This window comes from Pollachius pollachius, assembly GCF_949987615.1.
Source record: "Pollachius pollachius genome assembly, chromosome: 12".
NCBI lineage: Eukaryota > Metazoa > Chordata > Actinopteri > Gadiformes > Gadidae > Pollachius > Pollachius pollachius.
In genome coordinates, this window is record NC_136945.1 from 6,623,340 (window position 1) to 6,651,055 (window position 27,716).

A 27,716-nucleotide genomic window follows, 5' to 3' on the forward strand; every position below is an offset into this window, starting at 1 on the left:
ACCATTTGTTAAATCTCTCGCCTCTGTCAACTACACGTAAAACATGGAAGGGACACTGTTACTTCTCTTTTTTTTATTCAGGAATTTATTTTGTACAAATTCCTATGAAGATCTGTCCGCTATACTTGTCGTTGAGCCAATCCAATCAATGCAATTCCTAGTCAAGCCTGCACTCTCTAAATAGATGACTCAACAAATGTAATTACATTTTTAGCAGAAATATAATTAATAAATACACTTATGACATGGTTCAAGTATTCAATGTTCCCCAGCTGGAAACACATTTGAAGCACTCAAGTCAGAACCTTTAGTGTGAATATAGTGTTTTATAATAGCTATTGCAGAACCCTTGCTTTTAAATATCTGCACCTTCAATGGCTTACTATGCAAGTACAAATAGAACGTGTATGCAAATGTTAAACAATTATACAAAAGGGACTGGCTTATGTGTTTTTAGAAACTGGAATAATTGATTCTGAAGACATTTCAGACGGTAGTGTTTGCCTCGGTATAGTAAAACTCAATAATATCGTCTAGTTGTCAGAGTGACATACCATTACAGCTTTGAATTAGAAAGCCACATTTTTATCCAAACCCAACATGAAGGTAGATTTTTGATCAGCTTTGTAGAACATTTTGCATTAACATACAAAAATCAACTACAGGCCAATTCAAAATATTCCCCCTAAAAAGGTTGCTTTAGAATCTCTCAAACATCTTTCCTTATCATTTTATCCATTATATTACCTCAGAAATATTGAAATTAGTGATGTCATATGTGTGTGTCTTCGTGTGCTTACATCAATATGCATTTTAAGTAAGGCAATCAACATTTTGCAAGCTATTGAGAAACCAGTTTAGGTGTGCTCTTATAATTCACACTCATTAAATCGACTTGATATAGAGATTGTGAGCTATAATTGTAACTAAATAAGTTAGAAAAATACTTTCAGAATATTGCTACATATAGTATTTCAAGATTCCTTCACATCTCATCTCAGAAAATTGAAATGTAACATCCAAAGATCGTATTGGAAAAAATGTAAGGTTATGCTTTTGTAAGTGATACAGTACCATAATAAAAATATGTGTAATTGCATAATTTCACTTGTTAACAAGTTGATTTTCTTTTTAAACAAGATGTGTGCAGATATGTAAATGCCCCTGCACACACACACACATACATATATTATAATTACATTTGATCCTTCTGCTAACCGATGAAAAGGAGTGGGAGCGGCTGACTTTAGAGGGACCAAACCTCTGGGTACTGACGGGGATCATAGTGTGGGTTGGGTTGGGGGGCAGGGGGGCTTCACTCAGTAAGGCAGTGCTGCAGGCCAACGCTGCTGCAGCACTTCTCAGTATAGGCATGGTTGAGATTGCCGGTATCCCCGCAGAACATTGAGATTCCACAGTGTTTGAGGTTAGCGTTGAAGTTGGAGGCCTCTTTTGGAGGGGAAGGCTTCATCATGGAGAGGATCAAGGCCAGACAGTCTGCCACCTTCTTGTTTGGGGCACAAGACAGGGCTGGTGTGCACCCTGTGGATACAAGACTGAGACTGTGAAACACGTCGAGTCACATGTAGAAAGGGAAAAGAGTAATGCTGGTTCGGACCTTACCTTCTGCGTCTACAGCCATTACAGCGGCACCTCTGCTGAGCAGCACTTGGACGACCGTGGCTAGACCTTTCCTGGCTGCTATGTGTAGGGGCCTTCATCAGCAGGTGCAGCGCCAAACGAGAGAGGACAAAGATAAGATATCTATTAAAAAGGCACCACTCACAAAGGAAAAACAGTCCAACTATTCGCAGCCCTCTGAATAGACTTTTATCACCGCAGCTTTATTGTGACTTATGCAGTCTACTTCATCAGTCTACCATTCAGCATGATGACTTACATTTGGAGAGCACAGTTGGCTGCGTTTATGAGGGATGTATCGCTGATCTCCCCCAGGATCAACAGAGCACACATCTCATGGCCCTAGGTAATAAAACACGCCACAAAGTCAGGGAGGAAAATCCCATGCAAGTGTGTAAGTGAGAGAAGTGTTACGGCAGTGAGCAGGGAGTATGGGTCGGGGTAGATAGCTCAGTTTGAGTGATTAATTATTTTGAAGGTTTTATCCTTTTAATTTAGAGTAAGACAGGAATGTCCGGGAGAGAGAGAGTGGAAAACATTGCTGCGGTATGGACTAGACCTTAATGGTACGCGTTCTACCCGGTGAACGGATAGAGCGCAGAAGAGCAACAATAGGGCCTTCTGTTGGCCAATTGGTACAAGAGCTGAGGCCACTGAATCAGCAGCGAATTTAGCCCAAGGATGTGAAAGTGCATCACGCGACATGTCAACATTTAGTGGTTAGTAATGGTGTTTGAGAGGGACCTTGCTGCAAGCTAGGTGTAGAGCGGTGTTATTGTTGACATCCAGAAGGGTCAGGTCTGGCTTAGCCTGCTGGAGCAACATCTCTGAAAGGCAGAAAGAAAAACTCATGACCATGGGAACCTCTTATGTTTCCATTTTGAATACCATTATCTAGACTAGAGGAACCCTTGGAAATGCCACATGGGCTCATTTTTTCAAAACTCTTAAAGAAGGAGAACTGAAACAGTTCCTCAACGCAGACAAGTTGAGCTCAACACCAGAGGGCGTCCAGAGGTCGTACCGACAGCCATGGACTGTCCGCGGTCGGCGGCCACCATCAGAGCGGACCGCCCGGAGCCGTCCACGGCGTTGACCTCGGCCCCCTGATCCAGGACCAGCTGGAGGCCGGCCACCTTTTCAGAATAGGCAGCGGCGTGCAGCGGGGACCTATGGGGGGGGCAACAACCACGGAACACAACCAGCTGAGGATATCGGCCCACTTTCAAAGCTTCCACCGGTGGTTGACGGGTCCACACAGAGCGGCGTGTTTACCTTCCTTTAGGGTCCCTGGTGTTGACCATCGGAGCCCCGCCACTCTCCATCAGCAGCTTGGCTGCACCGCACTGGCCATTCACTCTGTTAGTGAGGACCAGATTAAGACCATTACAAACCATACCACAGGGAACAGGAACATTTACTACTGGCCTTCCTTATACAAGCTTATATCATATCATGAACAATTAGTAAAACATGTCCATGCGTTCTATAAATAGAGTGATTGGCAGTTCAATTAAAAAGGTACTTACAGAGCACAGTGCAAAGGTGTGAAAGAGTGTCCCTCTTGGATGGTCAGTGGTTTATTTTCAAGTAAAATTCTCAAGCATTCCTCATGACCTGAACAAAAGAAGCAATGTTTCAAAATACTTTTAGGACCGTGCATCAGATAGTTGTTTAAAAAGTACTTTAGAAATAGCATTGTGTGATTTTACATTAACTGTGTTACAACTCCCTCACGGTAATTCAGTCACCTACGTTCTTCATTGCTATATTTAATGACAATGCTTATTGTGTATGCGCCTTAAGTTGCCTGGCAAAAACACAGAGGGATTTTCAAAGCTGGATAAGAGAATGAATAGTGTGTTAGGCCAAGCCTGGTCATGGACGACCCTGCTCAGTCTCACCGTGGTAGGCCGCCCAGTGGGTGGGCGTGTACCCACTGAAGTCCAGCATGCAGTCCAGGGTGTCCGCCTGCACCGCGGCCTTAATCAGGTAGCCCAGGAGCTGGGTGTGGCCGCAGCACGCCGCCTGGTGCAGAGGGGTCCTTCCCTGAGAGTCCCTGCACAGAGCGGAGGCCCCGTGCTCCAGCAGGGCACACACACAGCCCTCACTGCCCATGACGGCCTGCCGTGAGGGACACAGAGGCATACCAGATGATTTAAGGGATTGATGGCCCTGGCTGAGATCTCGGTTTTAAATATGCATGCTGTTATTAATGTTCTTATGCCTGGTGCCTTTAATATTAAGTAATGCATGATCCCCTGGTTTGCACCTGCGGTTTCACTCTTTTTGTTTGCCATTACATTTGATATACTGTTCTAAACTTGGTCTTGTATCTAATGCTTGTGGTCTGTGTGTCATCCCAACAGTACATCCTCAACACTATTTAGGATAGAGGGAGGTTATAAACAATTTAAAATCAAACAGTCAAATCAGGGAATTCATTTCCCTCAGATCAAGCCTTGTTAAAAGCAGTTGTTGTTGGTCTAGGTCAACGGGATTCACTCACAGCCCTGTGCAAGGCGGTGCAGCCCTTCTTGTCTGCTGAATTGGCGGCAGCGCCTTTCTCCAGCAGGATGTGGACACAGTCCGTGTGACTGCCCAGGGCCGCCAGCATTAATGCAGTCCTTCACAACACACAAGAAGACAATATTTACTCCCAACCCCATGCCATTCTTATTTTCTGAAGGAAGGTTAGTGTGTTCTTAATGAGCTAAGAATATATTCTTAAAGGACTCACTGTCCCTGTATGTCTGTGCTGTCCAAAATATCTGCGCTCTCCTCTCTGTTGACCAGGATGAGCAGGGAGTCCATGTGGCCTTCAGCAGCTGAATGGGATATCGTCAAACATTTTAGAGTGTCCTTGGAATAATCAGCAAACTAATGTAAACATTACTTTCCGTCTCAAAGGCCATTGGGCAAATCTAGTCCTCAAATGACATACCTGTACACTGTTCAAAACATTTCCACTGATTCAATAACACATCTTAACACAGACACACATATACACACACACACACACACACCTGCAGCATGGAGAGGAGTCCACTTGCGTCTGTAGTCCTTGAGGAGGCAGGTGGCCCCGTGTTTGAGCAGCATCTCCACACAGCGGGCGAAGCCTCTCTGGGCGGCCAGGTACAGAGCGGTGCGGCCCTGAGAGTCTCGCACGTCTAGACTCACCAGCGTCTCTGTCAGCACACGCAGCGCCTCGCAGTGACCGTTGTACGCCTGACATGGGAAAAAACAGCTCCAATGTTTACAGGAATATTTAAAGAAAGCAAATGGCTAGTTGAGACTGGTAAATGTCCTTTTTCATCCAAAGCAACTTGCAGTGAATTAATAATCCCGTCAGCAGGCGGGGCAGGTAGGGGGTTAGGGGTCAAGGACACCTACTGGTAGGCATGCCGGAGAATTTAATGCAGTATGTTTTGGCGGAAGTTAAAACAATCACGACTAAACTATCTGATCCCCAGGAGGATTTGGTTATTTGCCTTGTTCCGGCTTTATTTGTTTATAAAACCAAACAGATTTGGGTTATATGTACAGCGGAGGACGGATGAGTGCACTCACCGCTAAGTGCAAAGGGCTGACGGGAAGGTTACTCTCTCCCTCCCCGAGGCAGTTAAAGGACATCTCCAAGAGCTGGGAGGGGGGTGAATGAAAGCTGGATTTAACAAAAGTGTAACAAACACAGGAAGGATTTAATCAGTAAAATTGAGCCTTGGGTTTGGATCTAGCGAGAGCCCAGGCTCACCAGCTCCAGGTGCTGTCTGTTGCCGTAAGCTGCTGCAAAGTGCATGGCGCTGTATCCCTTGCCGTTCTTCAGGGCAGGGTTCGCCCCGTTGTCAAGCAAATACTCTAGACATCTACACACACACACACACACACACACACATTTAAACAGGTTTAGCTTGTAGACACGACACATACAAGTTAGTCAAACATGTTTCATGTGTATTTCTGAGTTACACAGAAGAGTGAGCAATAACTTACAAAATGCAAATGCATACGTCTTCACAAACCCGAATGATCCGATGAGAGTGATAGAAACTTACAAATAGGCTTCCTTTGCCCTTTCCTCGTGGTCATAATAACCGGAATCCTGTCTGTCCTCTCTGTTCACAGGAAGAAGAACAATAACCTGTTATCCATAATCACATGTAAGTGAAGCCTTCTCAGTGAACTTGTAGATCGTGCTTCCTCTCCCACCTGCTGAAGGTGTGGGAAGCAGCGGCGTAGTGTAAGGGGGTGCAGCCCATCAGATCCCCCTCATTCACCTCAGCCCCAGCCCTCACCTGGCCCATCGTGCACTGGCTGCTCCCATTGGCTGCGGCGTAGTGCAATGGAGATCTGGGAGGAGGACACCAGGAAAGGCGCAGTCAATAGACAATCAACGCAAGAAAGGTACATTTTCTGCTGTAATAGTCAAATCAGAATATTTTATTAGGTTAATACCTTCCCAATTTGTCCTTGATGCTCTGGTTGGCACCGCTATGCAATAGCAGGTTTAGACAATCAACATTTCTGCAAAAAAAACATAACAACCTAAATAAACACCTTAGTTTATTCAATAGCCATCTTATTTTAAAACGCATAGTTTGAATCTAAATGAATTCTTAGATTCAACAAATGCATTCTACCCATTTGAAAGATGACAAAAGAATTGTAGATTTCAAGTAGTCAGTTCTTCATGTTTGATATATTACAGAGCTTCCTAGATGCTGCTGCCATTTAAGCCTGATATACAATACCAGCATGTAACTTGACTGGATAACATACAACAAAAAAATAACCAGGTGTTTTTGTTAAGGTATAATGCATGTTCACCCAAGTTTTACGAACGACTGGGGGGGCTCCGGTATAGAGACCTACCCTCCGGAGGCAGCGGCGTGTAAGCACGTCCTCCCGTGGCTGTCCGGGGTGTTGATGTCAAAACCAGCTGGGGCCTTAGGCTCGTTTGTCGGAGACGGCGTCATTTTGTACAACTGACCTGAAGAAATATTAACAACCATACATTTTAAACTCAAACACAGGGTAAACAAGTAATGGAACCCGCTGTGTGTTACAAACAGATGCCCACCTGAGGTTAATAGCTTGTGACAACAGTCTGGAAAGCCGTAGAGTGCGGCCAGATGCAGCGGAAGCATCCCATCTATCCCTTGTCTGGAGAGGATACAGCTCAGTCAATTTATCTCATGTCACACAGGTCTCAGATTGTAACCTACTGAATACCCCCCCTCACCTCTCCCTTTCCTACGGTGTAAGACAAACTACTTGGGCCTCTACTGGCCTGAGAGGTGCCATTAGGTCATTCAAAATGAGGTCATTCAGCATCGAGGACACAACTGCCAATGGATGAGGTTTCTTGACAGATTTATAATTTGCATTTAGTCATTTAGTTTAGTTTTAGTCTGTAAACTATAGGCCATAGCTTACAAGTAAAATTGTGATTAGGGTAAATAATTTGAATCTCGTCCTCTCTAGGGCCAAGAGTCTATTCTGGGCTACAGTAGAACCATGGCAGTGCAACAAGGCACACTAGGTGGAAGAGGACCGGCTCCCTGTGTAGATAACAATTCTTAATTTCAGTGGAGTATACACTTATTAAAACCATACTTATGCTTATCATGTTATATTTCTGCCAAGTCTGTTGCATTAGATGCCACTAAACTCTACACCTTTAAAAATATTTTAAGAAAATATTTGTACGTCATTTTGATCTGTCATGTTGATCACTGTCATGTTGACACTATGAGTTAACACCTTAAGACTGTCAGGCAGTCTGACTCTTACTTGGCTACGTCAGCACCATTGGATATCAAGGTGACGATCAACAACTCGTGACCAAACCTAGCAGCCACATGAAGGGGAGTATTTCCATGCATGTCCATGCAGTCAATCTCTGCACCTGTACAAAACATAGACAGAGCAATTGGCTGACTACCTGTTTTAATGGTGTCATATGTGCTAACAGGGAGCTGTTAGCACATATATTATAAATGATTGTTACTGGAGATGGTCTATAGTGCTTGAATGTGTTTTACCATTTTGGATAAGGATCTGGGAGCGTGTGAAGCGGCCATGGATAGCAGCCATATGCAGAGGGCTCTTCCCTTCCTTGCTCTGTTAAGGAACAGTAGGGGTCACTTTACAATAGAGCAGTGGTTCCTAGCCTTTTTGTTTGAGTATTGCAGCAGTAAAGACTCAAGGGAGCCTATGTTTACCCTAGGCCACAGCTAAGACATTTTTGACTCATTAGCATAGTTTCAGGAGATGCATACAACTTTAAAAATGAAGATTTCAAATTGTGTTTCTCTAGGGTATATTTAAACCTGGTTGGGAAATGCCGCGATTCAAATATTTAAAGGAGACATATTATACCACCGGGTGTGAGTGTGATTAGCCTTATGGTGTGTTCCTGAATCCTCGGACGCCAGCCTTCCGAGTTGCACGTTTGACGTAACTTCCGGTCTTGGAGCATTCATAGCGTTCCTGTTCGTCTTTGTGATTGTGGCATGAAATTTGGCTAGTCGTTGTTTATTGTTAGCTACATTAGCCTTTTTAGCAAACCAGCCCGAAAACAAACACAACTTTACATTGTATTGCACGCACAGCAAGACCATGCAATGTATAAATTGGTGACCGGAATAAAGTAGCAATGTAATCAAGTGTGTAAGAGCATTTAAAATCGACATTAAAATGACCTACGTGGTAGAAATACAAAAAAAAAAAAATCTCTTCACGGGAGCAGCCATTTTGTTGAGAGCGTCATCAGTGCTCTCGGTCTACTCTCAGATTTTTGAAAGATGAAGACAAAAAGGGGGCGTGCCTTCGAGAAATGCCGCAAGAAAGCTGGGAGATCTTCGACTGGCGTTCGAGGATTCAGGAACACACCATTACAAGCCGTTTGGAAAATCTGCCCCATATGACATCACTAGTGGGCGTGTCCAACTAGGTCTGTGCTGGATAGATCAGTCTACCAGCCTACCCAGTGGACTGAAGTAAACATTGCTCATCTATCCAGCACAGATCTAGGTGGACATGCCCACTAGTGATGTCATATGGGGCAGATTTTCGAAACAGCTTGTAAGGCTAATCACACTCACACCTGGTGGTATAATATGTCTCCTTTAAGGAGATAAAGCTATAGATGTCTCAATTTAAACACATTCTAACCTGTATGTTGACGTCTGCGGCATTATTGACCAGTAGTTCCAGACAAAGTGTCCCACTGGTGGAGATGGCTGCCAGATGCAGTGGCGTGTAACCATGGTGATTGGTCTGGTTGACGTTGGCACCGCAGTTCATCAGCTCAATGGCGACGGCCTCCTGTCCTGTATGGCACGCCATGTGAAGGGCAGAGTTCCCGAACACATTGCCGTCATCAATCTTAGGCGCAATGGGAGGGCAGAGAGATTTTGGGGTTGATTAGTGTCAGAATCCTGCACTCTTACACAATTTTCTGCCCTCTCTCTTAACAACTCTCTAATCTTAACTGCTGCCCTTTTAATTCACCCCCACCCCCCCCAGTTATTTATAAGCATGAAAGCGGTGGCTATTTTACCTCGACGTTGAGTGTTAGCAGGTATTTCACCACGTCCAGCTGCCCCCCTCCAGCAGCAGCATGGAGAGGAGTGTAGCCCTGCGTGTCCTTGCACATCACGTCAGCACCACGACCTACCAACAGCTTCACTATCTCCAAATGTCCTGGGAAAAGCATTGGCTTGGTTTTAATCCATAATGGAAATAAACAAACACCTGCATGGCATGGGGCTGCCAGCTGCTGTACAACTCTGCATGGCTCTTATGCAAATCACAGCATGAATGTACATTGAATGTGAAGCCGCTAGCAAAGGAGCAGCATAAAAATAGCGACACTCACCAAGGTTTGCAGCCCAATGTATTGGCTGCCGTTCCTTCTCATCGCCGACACTAACGCTAGCTCCTTTTTTGAGAAGCAAATCCACCATCTGAAGAACACAAGAGAGTTGGTACATAAATAACACAGATGCAAGTCAAATTATTTCAGACATCTCCATTTAATTAAGTGTTGAATAAATACATATTTTAATGATCTGTTTGGCACTAATGTCACTGAACTTTTTGCAAGCTGATACATGACATACACCATAGTCCAACGAGTAAAGCTTACCTCGTCCTGGCCACTGTAGGCTGCATGAAGCAGGGCTGTTCTCCCTGACTTGTCAGCAGCATCCAGGCTGGTAAGGTGTGGTATGAGAGCATCTGCGCAGCCTGTAGCCCAGTTAGCCGCTGACACGTGTAAAGGTGTGAGCCAGGATTTGTCTTTTGTGTCTGCATCTGCTCCATGATTCAGGAGCAAGCAAACAGCCTTCTGAAATTGCCGTATCAAATATGGGAAAAAGTCAACAAACTGAGAAAGTGATGTACCTATGTATACACACTTACAGAAGGATATATCGGATATACTATATATACTAAGCACCTTGTTCCTGGAGGCAGCTGCTCGATGTAGAGGCGTCAGCCAACTCTGGTCCTTGGCATTTACATCTCCACCTGTGATGAAAAGCGTAAAATCAAATCTATTAGGACTTCTCTTTATGGAAAAGAAAAAAAGTTATTTGTCGTGATCTACAGTGACTCTAAAGAAAAAAACACTAAGACGCGAATAATTTCTCTAAATATATTAAAATGTATTTATTTAAAGGGGGAGGAGGGGTATTTATTACCTGAACTGAGGAGCAGGTCCATAATTTGGATATCTCCTAGATAAGCAGCAGCATGTAGCGGGCTACGATGATCTTGGTCCTGAAAGCATAAGAAGCTACTATTCAGTATGGTTTAGTATGGGCTATGAAATACTAAAATATGCAGTAACAACTTAGTCTTAATGAATAGAGATTAGTTTGGCTAATATAAATTTACCAGGGAGTTGACATCTTCCTGGTGGAGCAAGAGAAACTTCACTTCCTCAGCATTACGGCTGAATATGGCCTGGACCAACGGAGACTGAAAAAGATCATAGCATGGATGACGTTTAGAGTTAGTTTATTAGTTTATTTTGTTATTTTAGTATACTGGCATACAATGGCAGATTATGAAATCTAAATCTAACATTGAATTACAAATTAATACTCCAGTGACTGAAATTTTTCAATTTGAGTCAAAACATGGAATGAAATCACAACACATCTACACATAGAGAAAATGCAATGTAACGGTGAACCGATAGGCTTCGCTATAATCTTTGACATCTTCGCGCATTCTATTTAAATCTAAACTTCACGGCTTGATCAACGCAAATATACGTAAACTGTTTTCCAAAAACAACATTATGCGTCAGGATTCATCTGATTCAGCTTAAACTCGAGGAGTCTGCCTGACATTTCTCGGTGGATAGTATCCGAGACTTCTAACCGAGTGTACGTTGAACAATGTAATCAGGAGTGTGGCTATGTTAAAATAAATTAACGTAAACGCATTGTAGAACAAAGTCCCCGTGCAAACAAACCGATTCATGTTTTATTTTCTTCAAAGACAGTGAAACAAATAGTATAAGGTTTTAGGCTAACATTAGCAATCCAATCAATAAGCCTGTGTCACTTCGTAAGGTGTCTAGCTTGTTCTTGCCTGGATCCATTTGACATGCAACAACATTACCTGGTCAACGATATTCAGTAATCCCATTTTAATGTCCCCAAGATGCTCCTTCAGTAGAGATGATTGGGTGTCACGTGAGGCTAGCTACATTGCATTCTACACATAAGCTAAGTTACTTAAGTTAGCTAAGTTAGCAACCCTGACTGCCAGATATCGCGATGAAAGAATCAGATACAGCCACAAAGGTCCTGTACAACGTGTCCCCTATCCCTGTCAAGAAAACTTCTCGTTTCTGCATTCAACACAACACCGTTATGTATGTTACTTGAATGTATAACACAAAAGCACTGTAACGTAAACTATTAAAAACTTGTGGGGAATAATATTCCATAGCCATTGAAATCTTATTATGAAGTTTGATTGGCTGTGCCGGTTTGTTCATTGACCAATAAGATCTGTCAGCTGTAGCACGTGCTCCTCCAGGACATCCGACCCGCAGGTGACATGGAATGGACACTTTTTTATCAAGAGTTAGCGATTTAGTGTTGTTGCTGTGGTCGGGTTTCTTATAACTATATGTATAGTCAATGGGATCTGTGTGTCTGTTAACACTTCCGGACTTTGCGGTATCTACCCAGGTAAGACGACGGTCGTCATACTTGTTTCAAGGTTAGCTATTACAAACCTGCTAACTAACTAGCATTGTGGAACTGACAAGACAAATGGCGGTATCAACCTTGCATCTCATTGTTACCGACACAATACTATTGACATCATCCTCTGATTTGGGATTTTTGGAGATCCATTTCATACGTTAGGTATAGTTCAGACGGGTTCTAAACTGACAGGATTCCTTATTTACAAAGAGACAGATGACTGCCAACGCTGCAACGTCACCATTTAAGTGTCACCTGGACGGGTCCATCAACAGATGGGTCCTGTAATTGTTGTAGTATCTCTCGTTCTGTTCTCGCGAAGAATACTGGTCTGATTCCTTTTGAAATCGTTTTAATGCTATTGTGTATTCAGATGTAATATTCTACAAATGTATTAACACAGTAAACTTACTGAGGCCCAGTGTTATTTTCTCTGCATTTTACTGCATACAATGAAAGATGTGGAGATAACCTGCAATATCCAATACATAAATCACCCTACATCTGAGCAATTAACTCTGCTGGAACATAGTGTTCTTAAGAGTTGTTGTGCTTGTACGTTTATCACAATAAACAGCATTGAGGGAATGGAATTTTTTTGATGGACTAGATCAGGGGTCGGCAACCCTAGGCACGCGTGCCACCACTGGCACGGGGCAGCATAATCATTGGCACACTTAAAAAAAACAAAAACTTTTTTAAATAATCTTTTATTATTATTATTTAAAAAAATCACAGCACAATTCGGCAGCATAATCATTATTACTGATTTTTTTTGCACTTTATTCAGTTTTGGGCATTTCCTCCCAGTGCAAATATGTTTAAATTAGTTACAGAAACCAGTGGTCTGAAATGGGATCAATTAATAGTTTTTAAACCTATGTTGTGAGTAATAGAGAAGAAAATATTAAAAATATTGTTGCAAGTGGCCTTTATGCATCGCCTTCACATGGTTTTGCAAAGCTGTACATGTCGTAAAGATATTTATGTGGATGGTTCCAACATTCTCATATATTCTCGTTTTTTACATTTCTCACAGTGCAAATATGTTTTTGAATGAGTTTCTGAAAATTGTGTTTTAAGATGGGACATATGTAATTATAATTTGTAAGCCCATGTTGCAAATATAACAACCAAAAAAACATTTAAAATGTTGATTCATGATTGTGGACTATATGGAAATAGTACAATTCCAGGTCTTCTGGAAATGTTTTTGGTCGCGCTGTCATAATTCAGCTTAATTTTTAATATATTCTTGCTTAAGGCACACTCATTAATGAGAAAATGTAAAACTGGCACTGCAAGTTGAAAAGGTTGCTGACCCCTGGAGTAGATTAACCCATAAACAACAAAAATAATACATTTATAAATATCTGATCCATGACAATGCCTTAACAACCTGATCTAGTTTTGGGGTTTATTTTGTGCACCATTTGGTTTGGAAGAGGAATTATGAGAAGAAGATACCTATAATATATAATTGGTCAGAAACCACATTCTGTAACCATAAGAAATACATATATAACTGAATTACTTTTTTAGTGATCTGTTAGTTGCTTTCATGCATGCCTTTCTGGTGCCTAACTGTTGTCCTTGGCAACTGCTGTCCTTGGCAGCAGATGTCTTTATTCCAGACTAGGAGTTAAAAAAGTTTTGCACCTTGTGATTTAACAAAAACAGCAATGTTCTGTAGCCATCTACAACGGTTTCAGTTGAACAGAAGGAAGTAGCTTTGTTCTGTACTTTACCTGATAAACTTAATTGGTCTTTTTGATAGACATAGGTATTTTGTAACCCTTGGATATAGGTATTGTATGTTCATTAGGCCATCATTTGATTGTGAATAAGCTTTTTGTCTTTTAAGCGCTATCTATTGGTCTTAGAAATAGTTCTGATCCTTAGCAAATGTATTGGTGTCCTTGATATTATTCATTTTTTTGAAGCAATAAATGCATCAGGCTACGTTGGTGAATAATTCTTATTTCGGTTTATATTTCAGACTGCTACAAACTGTGTTTTATGAACATTCTGGCACAGTATCTGACAGCTGGGAGTGTTCTTTAAAATGTCTGTTTGGGTGGAGAAATAGATCGAATGTGATTACTTGCCCTGTTGGGTGTAGATTGTGTGTCCTGTTTGTTGGGGGGTGTCCTTTTTTAAACTGATTAATTTGGTTAAACCAACATCATCATTGCCACAGTTGGTTGATCTTAAAATAAAAAAAGAATTTTGGATTGTAATAGTAATTGTAACTCTATTTTTCCTCTATGCAAGTATTGGATAGAGGATTTTTGAATGGCTTCATGCTCTTCAACATTAAAGGTTAACACAACTGAGTAAAAGCTAATAATAGGGCCTGATGCATTACAAGATGGTTACTTAACACAATACAGAATTTACACAACAGCTGCTGTACATAATAGGCAGTCTTTGTGTGATCTGGGGAGATGTGTAATGCAGGATACTATAATTAAAGTTGATTGGTAGAAATTTTTGATACAACCATCTTATAGCAGTATTAACATAGTAAAAAAGTTACCCGTTGCCTGGCATTTCATCTCCCGACCGAATGTCTGGTGCTCCAAATTTGCGTTATTGGAGAGAGAGAGAGAGAGAGAGAGAGAGAGTGGGTGGGATATACAAGCATGCTTTGCATGTTTTTTTTGTTAGATTGATATTAAGGATATCCATGCCTGTGAGAGACAGACTTTTGATAGTTATGTTTCTGCTACATGAGTTTGATATTACTATACCACATTCTTTGTGAAAAAGCTAACTCCATGTCGTCGTTGATGATGTTGTTATTCTTCCTGCGCCGGGATGGTTCACCGGCATACATAGCTTATGGGAAGTGGGAGAACGGAAATTCTGTTAAGGTAGACCGGGATACCGCTACTATTCATGACCCTCTCTCAGCCTACTGTATTCATCATCTTGTAGTGAAGTTTATTGTATGATGACCAAAATGCATTAGTCGATGTACTTCATTACAGTTGTTAACTACTGTAACTAGGCTTGTAAAAGTGTGTGTGTGTGTGTGTGTGTGTGTGTGTGTGTGTGTGTGTGTGTGTGTGTGTGTGTGTGTGTGTGTGTGTGTGTGTGTGTGTGTGTGTGTGTGTGTGTGTGTGTATAATATAGCAATCATGGTTCACTGTGTTTATGATTTATTACATTTCCATTTGGTCATATAGCAGACACTTTTAACCTAAAGCGATTTACAAGTGAGGCTGAGAACAATTGTGTGTGTGTGTGTGTGTGTGTGTGTGTGTGTGTGTGTGTGTGTGCGTGAGAGACCCTGGGGAGGGAATAATCCTGTGCTGTTCTGTGTCCTGACTCAGGTTGTGTTTTCAGTCATGTGATTACATCGTCACATGAAAGGGTCCCGTCTGCGCATGTTGTATCAGAGTTCATAGCATGCAGTTAATGAATGGATTTTTTTTGTTGCATAGGATTTCTTGGGTTTAATCTGAGAATTTGGATACATTTTAAAGTATGCGGGTGCAGAGGACAATCAAAGAGTAGATATATGGTGGAAGGGAAACCTGGACGACGACGGGTCTCATGAAGAGGCTGTCAATCAAACAGTGAGGCATTGGTAGAAGACACAGAAGTGTGCCTCTTGGCAATATCTGCTGTTTACGTAACCTAGAGAGGAACAAATGTGACCTCTGTACGACAATAAGGATTAGGCACTTACATCTGCAGAGAAGATTGTCTAGTCATTCTCACAAGATCAGCCGCCTCCCTTTTGTATTGCCTTCTGACATGGTGTTGATCTGGTCATACAATAGCTGTTTTCTTATTGCAGGAACGTTGATATTTTTCCCTTAGTAGGGATCCTCCTGCCTGCCCAGATGAAGGAAAACCAAGAAGGAGACCTCCTGGAAGGTGAGTGCCTATGATAACAGAAATCAGACACGCAACAGCAGCAAAGGCATCCATTATGTGCCTGAGTCCATCCACACCTCACCGCCAAAGCCGCTTGCAGTATAGTTTGTGATTGTGTGCATTGTGATAACTGTGAGGCCTTTTCCCTGTTCAAGGCGTAAGTTCTAGGTCCAACGTATTGAGTTGTATGGGGTTGTTTTACAGTCTCCTGGTAAATCATTTACATTTACATTTAGGGCATTTAGCAGACGCTTTTATCCAAAGCGACTTACAATAAGTGCATTTGTTACAATAAGTACATTTGTCATAAGAAGTGAAACAATATATCGCTGTCGGTACAGTAAAGATGTTCATAGAACCAAGTGCAAGTATTACAATCGCTAGGCTAACCCATTCCCTGTGTAAAACAATGATAGCAGCTACTGTAGATGCTACACAATTAAGTACCTTGAATAAGTGCAATGTACAAGTGACAGAACGTACAACATTCAATGGTGGCTGTGCATTGGTTTCTATGCAGAGTCGAGGTGAACTCTGAACAGGTCAGGCCAGAAGACTAAATGGAGCCATTACAATCTCATTAATCCCAATTTAATCATTAACATTTTTATCAACACTTTCAAGTGTTTTTATGACACTTACTTAACAAAACCAAACATATTGTCTGTGAAATGTCAACGCCAAAGCTTCGTTGAAACCTGACTGTCTATGTATCTGGAGGAAATTGTGGGGGTTTTAGAGGAAGTGTAGAATCATTCAACCAAACTGTTGTAGTCCATGGTAATTCATTTTTAGTTTGAGGAAGTCTGTGTGCAACAGTCAACTGTAATTTAATATATAACCTTTGAATGCCATGGGTAGACTGGGAAGCAGCAGGATGCCAATGAATCTGTCGACTCAGAAAGAAGAAGACATATGGACACACTGACTTCATAACCTCAACAATAATACAATACTCTGAATAATAAGAATTGACCACGGTTAATCAAATATTGCATATCGCATATTATGTGGTAGGCTTTTCGAGAAGCTTGCCCTAATACCGTCCCAACCAGTATTTGCATTTATGCTGGTACTTAGCCTCTGTTCCATTTAACGGTTTATCTCTTTCATCTCAGATGACTTCCCGCAGAATAATGGGGAAGTGTCAGCGGGTCAGTACAGCACCGTCTCCCCCCCGGGCTCCCCCACTGACCAGGAGGAGCCCTTCTCCACCTACTTTGCGGAGAAGGTGGCTATTCCAGATGATGCCAACCAGGTATGAATGTAGGCTGTGGTTAAATGTCTATGATGGTCTTTTTTTTGCATAAATGACTCTCCTGTTTATACCTCAAGGTGACAATATTCTGAATCTAAGTGAACTGTCAATTGTGTTGCTCAGTAGCTTAAATATTACAAAACAATATTATTGCCTTCATCTTGGAAGGAATTTACCTTTGACAGCATTTTGCGTTTGGAGAGCCCTATGAACCACAGCACAAGAGGGCAAGTTGGATATATGTGAACCTGTCTATGACACATTGAGTGTCATAGAGTTGGGTTTCAGTTTGACACCCTAGAGAATAATCATGGCAGAGGATGGACTGGACCGACAAGTCATATTAACCAACTAGTGCAGTAGAAATGATTTAAATTCAGACATTTCTTTTTCGGAGTTGTACACATGTTTACATGAAGTTAAATGTGTAAATTCCTTCCAGACATTCAGTTTCCGTAAACTGTGGGCTTTCACGGGGCCCGGCTTCCTGATGAGCATCGCCTACTTGGACCCGGGCAACATCGAGTCAGACCTTCAGTCCGGAGCTAAAGCAGGCTTCAAGGTGACTAGAGCATCGTCAGCCAACACATCTAGAATGTGGTCCTTCTCCTGAATGAGACTCTAACCTGGCCGTGCTGACGGGTCCCCCCTCCCTCAGCTCCTGTGGGTACTCCTGGGAGCCACCATCATCGGGTTGCTCTTGCAGAGGCTGGCTGCACGCCTGGGGGTCGTGACTGGAATGCACTTGGCTGAAGTGTGCCATCGCCAGTATCCCACTGTGAGCACTACAATCAGCATCCCTGCACTCGCACTGTTCTCACGTGCACCCATACTGAATCGTGCCCTCTAAACGGTGATGCAACCGGCACATAAATCTGGTTTGAACCACATGTAAAATACAAAAGTATGTTTTGATTGTTTCTGATCCAAACTTTGGGTGATCAACCTTTTCGTCAAGGACGGGACAATTAATTTATCTGTGTGGCATTTACACAAATGGAAAAAAAATAGTATTATGGCTTTTTGGTTTTAAAGGGCTAAATCCAAAAGTCTAAAAGTTTCTGACATCCTTAGTCTATCACATTAATAATAATGCAACTAGTGCAGTTTTGCTATTGCACCAGCTCTGTCTTGCTGTATCTATATTATTATCAGCGTCATTTTCTCTCTTAGGTTCCACGTATAATCCTTTGGCTCATGGTGGAGCTGGCCATTATCGGCTCGGACATGCAGGAGGTTATAGGCTGTGCCATAGCTTTTCATCTTCTGTCTGTGGGCAGGTAAGATGCCTTCCTCTGTGCTTATTTGTGTCTGTGTTTGTGTGTTTGTATGTGATTATTGATTCTGTTCTGTTAAACCAACAGAATTCCTCTGTGGGCGGGCGTCCTCATCACGATAGTTGACACATTTGTCTTCCTCTTTCTAGACAAGTATGGTATGTGACTGGGACCCACATCGATTAAATGCCAAGCTTGGGAAACTGCTTAAAAATACAGAAGTGGTGTTTTTAAAATGGTAACCAACAATGGTTTCTTTTAATAGGCTTAAGGAAGCTTGAAGCGTTCTTTGGTGTGCTCATCACTATCATGGCCATTAGTTTTGGTTACGAGGTAAGCGCTTCCTCCATGTTCTCCCTTCTATAATCACTTCCAGACTTCCGATGGTGTTCAGGCTGCTCATTCCTTCACCGGTCTTCTCTGTTCTGCAGTATGTGCTGGTGAAGCCGGACCAGCTGGAGGTGATGAAGGGGATGTTCATACCGTACTGTAAGGACTGTGGTACCATCCAGCTGGAGCAGGCGGTGGGCATAGTGGGGGCCGTCATCATGCCCCACAACATCTATCTGCACTCGGCTCTCGTCAAGGTAGCAACTCCTCATTGAATGAATGAGGTTGTAGGATAATCTATCAGTGGGTAGGGTGTTTGTTTCCCAGACCGTTCCGGATCCAATCCCTAATGGCTGCTGATTACCTGTAGGCATCCTTGAGCAAGATGCCTGAACTTCGGGCCTTTTTCAACCTGGACCCTTCTTTTCCATTATATTGGGTCTAGGGGAGTATTGCAGACCAACATTTTTGTAATTATGATGAGTAAATGCAGCACACTTGCTCCGTCATCCAGCCCCAGAGTAAGGCAATGGCACCCCGTCAATGTACGCCACCTGGAACTTGTTTTAGAGCAAGACTTCTCCTTGGGTGAGGTTTACAATCCAAATCTGAGTCTGTCGATGCCATAACTTACACTTTCAGAGGACATACATTGACGGGCGCTATTGCCCAAAAATTGTTGTCTGTATCAGTCCCCGAGACGAATGGAAAATAAATACCCTCACTATTATGGAAACTAACTTTCTCCTTCTCTCAATGTCGCAGTCTCGTCAAATCGACCGCAGTAACAAGAATGAGGTGAAGGAAGCCAACAAGTACTACTTCATCGAGGCCACGATCGCCCTCTTCGTCTCGTTCCTCATCAACGTCTTCGTGGTGGCCGTGTTTGCTCAGGCCTTCTACAACAAGACCAACATTGAAGTGGTGCGTGTACAGTGTTGTCAAACCACTGCTTGAGATCATCTCCAGTCCAGATCAGTTTTACGCATCTCATATTTGTCGGTGACACCATTCCTTTTTTGCAGAATTTAGCTTGCAATGGTTCAAGCTTCCCCTATGACAAACTGTTTCCCAACGACAACACCACACTGGAGGTCGATATTTACAAAGGGGTAAGTCATCTCCAGAATATGTGCAGCTCAGTGATCAGAACATTGTGCCAATGAGGTTTTTTGAGTTATGTATTTAGTCAACATCGAGGGCTTTAATTTAGAGGTTTATCATTACCGGCCCCAAAACCCGGCCGAGTAGGGCTCGGCCCCTTGAATGCAGCCGATGAGACGGGCCAGTACCGGGCTCAGACACACTGTGTATGTGCCCGGGTTTGGTCGGGCTTCTTTCTTTGGACCCGATCCAAGCTCTACTTAATGCCTTTTTTTTCTTTTTTTTACATATTAATTAACACAAGTTTTTTTTAACTTTTTACTTACTGCATTGGTACATTATGTACCAATGCAAATGAATTGATCAGATTAGGGAAAAAGGAGAAATCTGTTTAAAGAACGTGCGTCGGCCTCAACGTACCTCTGTGTTTCCAGGGGGTGGTGCTGGGCTGTTTCTTTGGCCCAGTCGCCCTCTATATCTGGGCTGTCGGGATCCTCGCTGCTGGACAGAGCTCCACCATGACCGGGACCTACTCCGGACAGTTTGTGATGGAGGTAGGGCTGTTTACTGCTTCTGGTTGCTATGGGAGGGAACATTGTCACGGCAACAGGTGGAAAGGCTTTCCCTTGCCACAAGACTGTTGATAACCCTGTGCAGAAAGTAGGGCCCTCGGACTGGCTTCAAAGGCAGACATGTTAACGCGTCCTCGGAGTCGCCACTCTGGTCTCCCAGCGCGATGCGTCTGCTTGGCCTAGTTAACGCTCGCCCCTGTTTGGCTCCGAGGTTTGGCTCTTTTTCCAGCCCTGACCTCCGCTGCAGACACTAGGGCCCGACATGCCCGTTCATGTCCATACATGGTTTCCAAAACACGAATTAGTCCATCTGTGTGTATGTGACGCTGTGTGTTTCGGTGTTATGGTACTTAGTGCTTGTTTGTGGGAATAAGGGTTCTGTAATAGCAGTGGTTTTTGTTTGTTTTTTTTCAGACTTTTCTTAAACAAACGTTGTTTTCCTCCAGGGCTTCCTGAACCTGAAATGGTCACGGTTTGCTCGGGTGCTGCTCACCCGATCCATCGCCATCACGCCCACGCTGCTGGTGGCCGTCTTCCAGGATATCACCCGGTTGACGGGGATGAACGACTTCCTGAACGTGCTGCAGAGCCTGCAGGTCCGCAGGGAGGGGCGGGAGGACGAGGCCAGGGTTGTTCTGCATCCCTTATGGGGAACACTAAAGACATGCTAGACCCTTGGGTTTTAAACGCCTTTCATTCAGCCCCAGAAATGCAATGACATCTGGTTAAATACACTTGAGTGATTGATTGATCAAACTAATAATACATTTTTGAGATTTTCTAGGCTCAGACACTTTTTTAATTGTACATGTTTTATTATTTTGTGGACATCTTTTGAGTTGTTGCTTCTCCAAATATGTCTTATCCATGTTTTCGCACAACATTTGTTGCCTCAATGAGCCTTGCTTTAATCCCCTCACATTTTATAAAAAAAAGTTATAAAACCCATTGTCTTCTTTCTCAACAGTTACCATTTGCGCTGATCCCAATATTGACCTTCACCAGTCTCGAATCCATAATGAACGACTTTGTGAATGGATTGTAAGTGTATTATTATACAAATATTTTCATTACATTCATCTCCATCACAGTCATTCTTTGTATACGACTTTGGTCAGCTTTGACCCGGACCTCGACTACGAGTCAATATCAAACCACTGACATTGTCCCTAACCTTCTTCTTGTCTTCAGGGCATGGAAGATCACTGGGGGATGCATCATCCTGATGGTGTGTGCCATCAACATGTACTTTGTGATAGTGTACGTGACCAGCCTTGCCAGCGTGTGGCTCTACGTGCTGGCAGCCATCGTTTCCATAGCCTACCTCTGCTTCGTCTGCTACCTGGTAGGTGGACCCTCATGTTAATGTATGCAAACATGGAGGGTTGCTTTTCATCTTAACCTCCTTTTTAAACGCCCTCGAAACTTGGGTCTACACTTGTGTTTGACGTTTCAAAAAAGCTTTAGAAGATTCTGCAGCCTATAACTACATGTTAACGTTACCTATAATAGATGTTTTGTAGAAAAACTAAACACGGTAATAAAAACAATGCTTTCTGATGTTTAATGCATGATCCTGTCCTCTCTGTGTTTAGGGGTGGCTCTGTTTAATTGCCTTGGGAGTTTCCTGTCTGGACTTTGGCAGCAGGGTAAGCAATAATCCTGCTGTATTCATAGAGGAGCGGCCTGAATATGATACTTAGATGTGGGTCGAAAAAAAACCAACCTCTGTGCCAACCAGCATTCCTTCAGTTTCTGGAAGGGGATTGAACCTTGCAAAAACGTGACTTGTTGTATACAATAATTTGACATGGGTCTAATTCTGAAAAGATTCTTTGTGTGTGTTTTCGGTACGAACCAAATCAGTATTTTCAGGAAAGAAAAGCTGTGTACACAGTTGGATTCATCTTATAGTTCTATTTTTCCATATTAAACGTTTTTGTATTGGGTTTAGTGACAATAAATTGCCTTTTGATTTAATCTTTTTTCTTTTATGTTCAGACTTCAGAAGTCATGGATCATAGTACTAATGTCTATCATAATCCAAGTGTCACGTCCACCAAGAAGTCGAGCCTATGTTACATGTAACATTCATTGAAACCTTTTTTTTATGTGCAACTACTGTACTGGAAGCTCGCTTTATACAAAATATCATAGCTTGGGATATACTGTATTTGACCTCAACAGATGGTACAGTATTGGTATCGACAAACATGGTGGCATTTTCCACCTTGAGACACTTCTTGGCAAGTATTCAAACTAAAGACTTGAATGTCTCATCATTAGTGAAAGAATTATTATTTATATTTAAATGTCTTATTTTTGCCTACTAATCCTGATATTTTGATAAAACACCGTAATCTCCTCTTAGTAAGGTCACCAGTCATTCATCAGCAGCATTGCATGTGCATGTGGACCTGTGACACTGTTGTCCCACAGCTTTCCAGCGTGGGATTTCCTCGCACACAGAAGGACACGCATGTAGGGGCTGTCTGCCTGTCGCAGTGCTCAGGTTCCCGTTAAAGTTAGCGTCTTCTATTCTTAGGCCCCACATAAATCCTCATGATAGCGCATCCATCAATCCCCATACTAGCCTATGCTCTTTGCACGTTTTAGCCTGATTAACTTCACTCCGTGAATTAACACGTTTAAACACATACCTGCAGATAATGTGATGCATCTATTTGAGCGCCAGCGAGACTCTTTAGATGACGTGTGAACCTGATTCATAACATGGTGTCAATTCTGTCTGACCTCTAAAATAATAATAATGGCACATACTTGTTTGTGGCCTGTCAGATGCCAGCACAATTACAGATCGTGAATCCAGTCCTTATTTAACGCAAAGCACAATCTTTCACCTGATGTTTTTTTGCTATGGGTTCCCATCTGAATATGGTAGAGCAGAGCCCAGTTCATGTTGCCCATACTTGTAGCTCTTACTGGCTTCTACCTTTTCCACCATATACACCATTATTTGCTAAGGATATTCTTTATTTGTAGATGTTTCGCGTCATTTAACATTGTCTATGTAATTTTAGTCATTTTAAAGCATCAAGTCGATTTGACTGTTTTGGTGAACGAAAGGCCAGCGTAATTATTCTTTAATGTTTTGTCCCTTTTTTGTTAAGAGTTGAACTGCTGTCATCAGTGCCTTCTGTGAAATAATGACACAAGATATTGAGTGTCTCTTTAATAAGTTGTCTCAATGCACATTCTGTAGGCCAATGTAGTGTTCTGTAGCCTAAAGTAAACTATTGCTGTCTATAACCAACTGAAGCCGTCGTCTGTCCTTTGATACTTGATTAAGTACGCCAATGCGCCATGTATCCGTATGAATAAACAAGAGGATATATGGAGACTCGTGGTGTCTTGTGTCTTGGTATACCTTTGGCAAAGTAATTCTATGTTTTCCTTTTTCGAAGTCAGAGCCACGCTAGTATGATTACTTGGTACTTTTGTTTGCAAGAGTAGCATGGTTTATACTGAATTAATCTCACCACCTGTATTTACTTACATTGCAAGCTGGCAAATTCTTCTGAAAAGGATGTCTCTGCAGTAAGTAAGATACTCTAATAATCAAAGATCCAAGTAAAATTTGCATCTGCATTTTACCTCAGGATTATCTTGAATAGATACTTTTACAGTTCTATACCCCAGTTTATATTGGGTACTGACTAAGGTAAACTTACTTGTCTGTAAGAAATCTGCCAATGTTTTGGGGTATACTTTGGATGTTTTCACCTGTCAGGTGAGCAAACCCAATGTCTATTTTTTTCGTAATCACAACATCAGCCATTTGATTCCAAGTAATAATCATTCTGGTCAAACTCCAATCCAACAAATTTCTGAAAGTATTCTCCTCTTTTGTACTAAACAAACTGATTGTAAATCCATCATCAGCCTTAGTGTGGACAACCCCACCCCTTCCTCCTGATCGTAAAAAAAAAAACTTGACAAAGATTTCCCTGCTATCCAATATCCGATACAGGGCTGTGTTGGAAATATACAGGGCACAGAGGGTGGCTGCTGCTGTTGATTTACCCTCAAGTGCTTAAAATATGGAAGCTGGAGATCGGAATCCATTTGAGCCTGCAAAAAAACACCCGTATTGCATGTATTTTTTGTAGGAGTTCGCAAAGTTGAATGTGCAGGTTATCTTACATTAACTATACACACAATTACTAACCCCCTTTTTATTTTCTTCTAGGTTCGGCTGGGATTGTCAGGCCACACTGACCTCTACTTATTGAACGATATGGATGCTAATTCCGTGTCTGAATAGTAGGGAGAGCTGTAGAGGTACACTCCGCAGCATCCCACGCTACTTGGCTCGGCCATCCTCTGCTAATGTATAGGTGTGAGTGAGAGAGAGCGCGAGAGAGCATATGAGAGATAGCACTGGAAGGATTTCATGCCCAGGAGTTTACTACAAGAGCTTTCAAAGTAAGAATGTGCCTTATGGATTCCCATCCATCCAGTCACTTTACCCACTTAGTCCTGCTGAAGGGAGGGGGTGGAGCCTATCCTAGTGGTCTGTGGGCAACAAGGCAGGAGGATTGCCAGTCCATTGCAGTCCTTTCTTGCAAGGGTCTCCAATCAGCCTAACCCTTGTGTCTTTGGTGGTGGGAGGAAACAAGAGTATCCACAGGTGACCCACGATTAAGAGTAACCAAGAGAGAAGATCCAACTCCACCAACCAACATGCAGGGCTCCAGCTGGGAATCCAACTTGAATCTCTGCAGCTGTGAAACAAAAGTGCTATCCATTGAGTCAACTCACACACACACAAATCAGACAGGTTGTGCCATGTGGGTCCTTTTCTGACAGAGTGTGGGCCCGTTCTGTATTATTGTCCCATTGTCTATTTTGATATGAAAATATAACGTGAGGTGTGTAATAACTGTACAGCAAAGCCATTTTTTTTATGAATATCCAAATATGGGCATGACTCACCAAGCCCGGAGCCTCTCCATTGTGAATGGAAGCAACAGATTTTTATTGTAATGAACTTCGGTGCTGCAATTGCTTTCCAAGTGGGCTGGCATTGAGCTTTTTAAAATAGCACCATGGACAGCATATCTTTGGAAATCAATCTGCATCACATGGCAAATAAATTAATATTAACAACCAAAATAACCGTAAATCCCAATGACCATTTTATGTTTAGCGTGGTTCCTGATACCTGTCCAGTAATTCACATTATTCCTTGAGTAGAGACCACCTTCTTCCCTATTCTAAATATAAACATGGCAACATACGTGATTTATTGTATTATTGAAAACAAAATTAAGTTGCATCATGTGGTGTATTCCAGTACGATTCCATCCACAAGCCTTATTTTAAGTGATAGTTCAATTTATGTGCATCATTCTTAACAAAAGTATACATTTTGTTTGTCAAATTATGTTATTAATTATAGCTGCAATTTTCTGCAGTTGTCATTTAAAAAAAAATCTTTAAATGGGAATTATTTTTTAAGGAACTATTGATTGAGTTGATATAAATCGGGATAAGCAAGTAGCAATACATTTCTAAGGAATTGTTAAGAAAAACGTATTAACCCAGAGAGAGTGAGTCTTCAGGGAGTCCATTCTTTTTTTTTTAATACATTTCCATTTCAAGTTTGAATTTTTTTATGAATTCCTTTTGTATTGTTACTTTTTTCTTATGCTTTTTTTTTTTTTTATAGAAAATGTTACGTGTAGTTGTACATTATCAGAAACCCCCCAAAAGTATATCTCTATTCACAACAATTTACCAGGTCAATTATTGGATGAGTAGTCGGCCGCTGCTGCTGTTTTGAATTAGGTTAATGGCATTATAGGAATGTTTAGTGCAAATTACATGGGGCTCATTTTTATTTAGTTCAATTTAAATAATATTAACAAAAAACTTCTGTCTTCAGATATTTATCAATTAATCTCATATTTACAGTCAAATGTTTCCACACGAGTGCAGCAGTGAACACACAGCCGTCGTTGACAATGAATTTGATATAAAAGTTTTAACAGCCATTTAGAAACATTGCTCTTAGAAATATTCAAGTGGATATGTAACAATCTTAACGTAAAAGCAAGATGTAATGAGTGTTTTAACTCAGTTTTGTATTGGATATAAATTATTAGCCTAAGGTCAGTAGAAATGATAGTTTCTATCATTTTGTTTTTGTTTTTAATCAAAGGGTCATTTTTTTCATTATTTATTAATAGTAAAAAAAGGAATACAAGATTACAACTGCCTTTAATCTTTGTCCTACATGGCTTGAGATTCTTTATAGCAAAGTCCAATAAGTTAAAAAAATTAAAAGGCCAAATTTAAAATGTTTTATGGGTTTACAGATGCTTACACTATGTGTTTCATGGTTAACTGAAATGTGCATAAAAGCAGCAATACAAACGAAAAGAAATCTGAAATAAAACCAAATATTTGTACATGACTTTATCATTTCTTCCATAATTAGCTACTGCTCATCATTCACTGACATCTCCATCTGCCCAATCCTCGCTGGTAGCTGGTATGAAGTCTGCTACCAGCGCCTTGGACCCGCTCCCCTCCGGCCCTCTAAAGGCTGGCCTCCCCACGCACACTTTTCACCAAAAATGTCCACGTCTTCTGGTTATGTCCCACCCCCCTTAAAGCTGGCCGCAGTCAACCCCATACTCAAAAACATGGACTTGACCCTCCCAAGTCCCCCAATAACTGCACATCCCTCTCCTGGTTCCACTCCTACCTCCAAAAGACATCAATGCATCTTGATAATCAACTGCAAATCAACCATAGCTCCTTTCACTTATGGTGTCCCCCAGGTTTCGGTGCTTGGTCCCCTTCTCTTCATCTTTTACGTGCTCCCACTCGGCCAGATCCTCCGCCGGCATGGCCTCCAGTTTTACGGTTATGCCGCTGATACCCTCCTAGGCCCTCAAATATACTACGCCCTCGCCTCCAAGTATAACACTGCTGCCACTCATTGTACCTTTGCTACCTGCCTAATGGACATTCAAATATGAATGGAAAAGCAACTTTCTGAAACTGAAGTGAAATAAATCAGAGATTGTAGTCCTTGTCCCAGACTCCCTTACCCGCCCCACTCAGGAATTCACACTCCATATCGATGGCTCCACTGTCACTCCATACACCCGAATCCGTGACCTTGGAGTCATCATTGACCCCAACCTCTCCTTCCTGCCCCATGTCATCCACATCACCAAAACAGCCTTCTTCCACCTCTGTAACATTCCCCGCCAACGAGCCTCACTGTAAATGACTGAACTGAACACATCAACCCAGTCCTCCGTGACCTCCACTGGCTCCTGGTTAAACATAGGATCAACTCCAAGATTCTACTCAGCACTTGCCAGGCTCTCCACAACCTGGCTCCAACCTTCCTCTCTGACCGGCTCCACCACCA

At 42.1% G+C, this 27,716-nt stretch overlaps 2 protein-coding genes across 3 annotated transcripts; one reads left to right on the forward strand and one right to left on the reverse strand.

Annotated features, from left to right (window-relative positions):
• Positions 1-120: 120 nt before the first annotated feature.
• On the reverse strand, positions 121-11,595 carry ankrd52b (ankyrin repeat domain 52b). Its single transcript, XM_079747393.1, has 28 exons — positions 11,281-11,595; positions 10,546-10,629; positions 10,350-10,428; positions 10,106-10,176; positions 9,794-9,994; positions 9,524-9,611; positions 9,206-9,348; positions 8,818-9,030; positions 7,686-7,764; positions 7,435-7,549; positions 6,722-6,804; positions 6,514-6,631; positions 6,097-6,165; positions 5,851-5,991; positions 5,697-5,756; positions 5,396-5,507; positions 5,212-5,283; positions 4,668-4,869; positions 4,382-4,469; positions 4,151-4,268; positions 3,546-3,765; positions 3,171-3,258; positions 2,917-3,000; positions 2,666-2,811; positions 2,386-2,468; positions 1,901-1,983; positions 1,624-1,715; positions 121-1,542 (listed from the first exon to the last, which is right to left on the reverse strand). Exons 1-28 carry the CDS (start codon positions 11,305-11,307, stop codon positions 1,316-1,318), a joined length of 3,186 nt encoding a protein of 1,061 aa, XP_079603519.1. The 5' UTR covers positions 11,308-11,595; the 3' UTR covers positions 121-1,315.
• A 117-nt stretch (positions 11,596-11,712) lies between these two features.
• Positions 11,713-26,744, forward strand: LOC307083924 (natural resistance-associated macrophage protein 2-like). 2 transcript variants are annotated; one of them, XM_079747965.1, is made up of 17 exons: positions 11,713-11,858; positions 15,685-15,764; positions 16,883-17,022; positions 17,465-17,584; positions 17,681-17,800; positions 18,196-18,302; positions 18,387-18,457; positions 18,565-18,632; positions 18,731-18,886; positions 19,395-19,553; positions 19,655-19,741; positions 20,168-20,287; positions 20,752-20,901; positions 21,273-21,346; positions 21,497-21,650; positions 21,901-21,954; positions 24,516-26,744. In XM_079747965.1, exons 2-17 carry the CDS (start codon positions 15,731-15,733, stop codon positions 24,588-24,590), a joined length of 1,689 nt encoding a protein of 562 aa, XP_079604091.1. In that variant the 5' UTR covers positions 11,713-11,858; positions 15,685-15,730; the 3' UTR covers positions 24,591-26,744. The 2 variants fall into 2 exon arrangements, with proteins under 2 accessions (XP_079604091.1, XP_079604090.1); XM_079747964.1 differs by lacking the exon at positions 11,713-11,858 and adding an exon at positions 14,615-14,752.
• Positions 26,745-27,716: the final 972 nt, after the last annotated feature.

Bases quoted from the DNA above. Each gene is read 5' to 3' on its own strand.
- ankrd52b (XM_079747393.1), bottom strand. From the start codon at position 11,307: ATGGGATTACTGAATATCGTTGACCAG. The intron at 5,757-5,850 runs GTGGGAGAGGAA...TCCTGTGAACAG, and splicing joins GCTTCCCACACCTTCAGCAG to AGAGGACAGACAGGATTCCG. The intron at 3,766-4,150 runs GTGAGTGAATCC...CCCTCACGGCAG, and splicing joins GCACCGCCTTGCACAGGGCT to GCCGTCATGGGCAGTGAGGG.
- LOC307083924 (XM_079747964.1), top strand. From the start codon at position 14,721: ATGGGAAGTGGGAGAACGGAAATTCTGTTAAG. The intron at 17,585-17,680 runs GTGACTAGAGCA...CCCCTCCCTCAG, and splicing joins GAGCTAAAGCAGGCTTCAAG to CTCCTGTGGGTACTCCTGGG. The intron at 18,458-18,564 runs GTATGTGACTGG...TTCTTTTAATAG, and splicing joins CCTCTTTCTAGACAAGTATG to GCTTAAGGAAGCTTGAAGCG.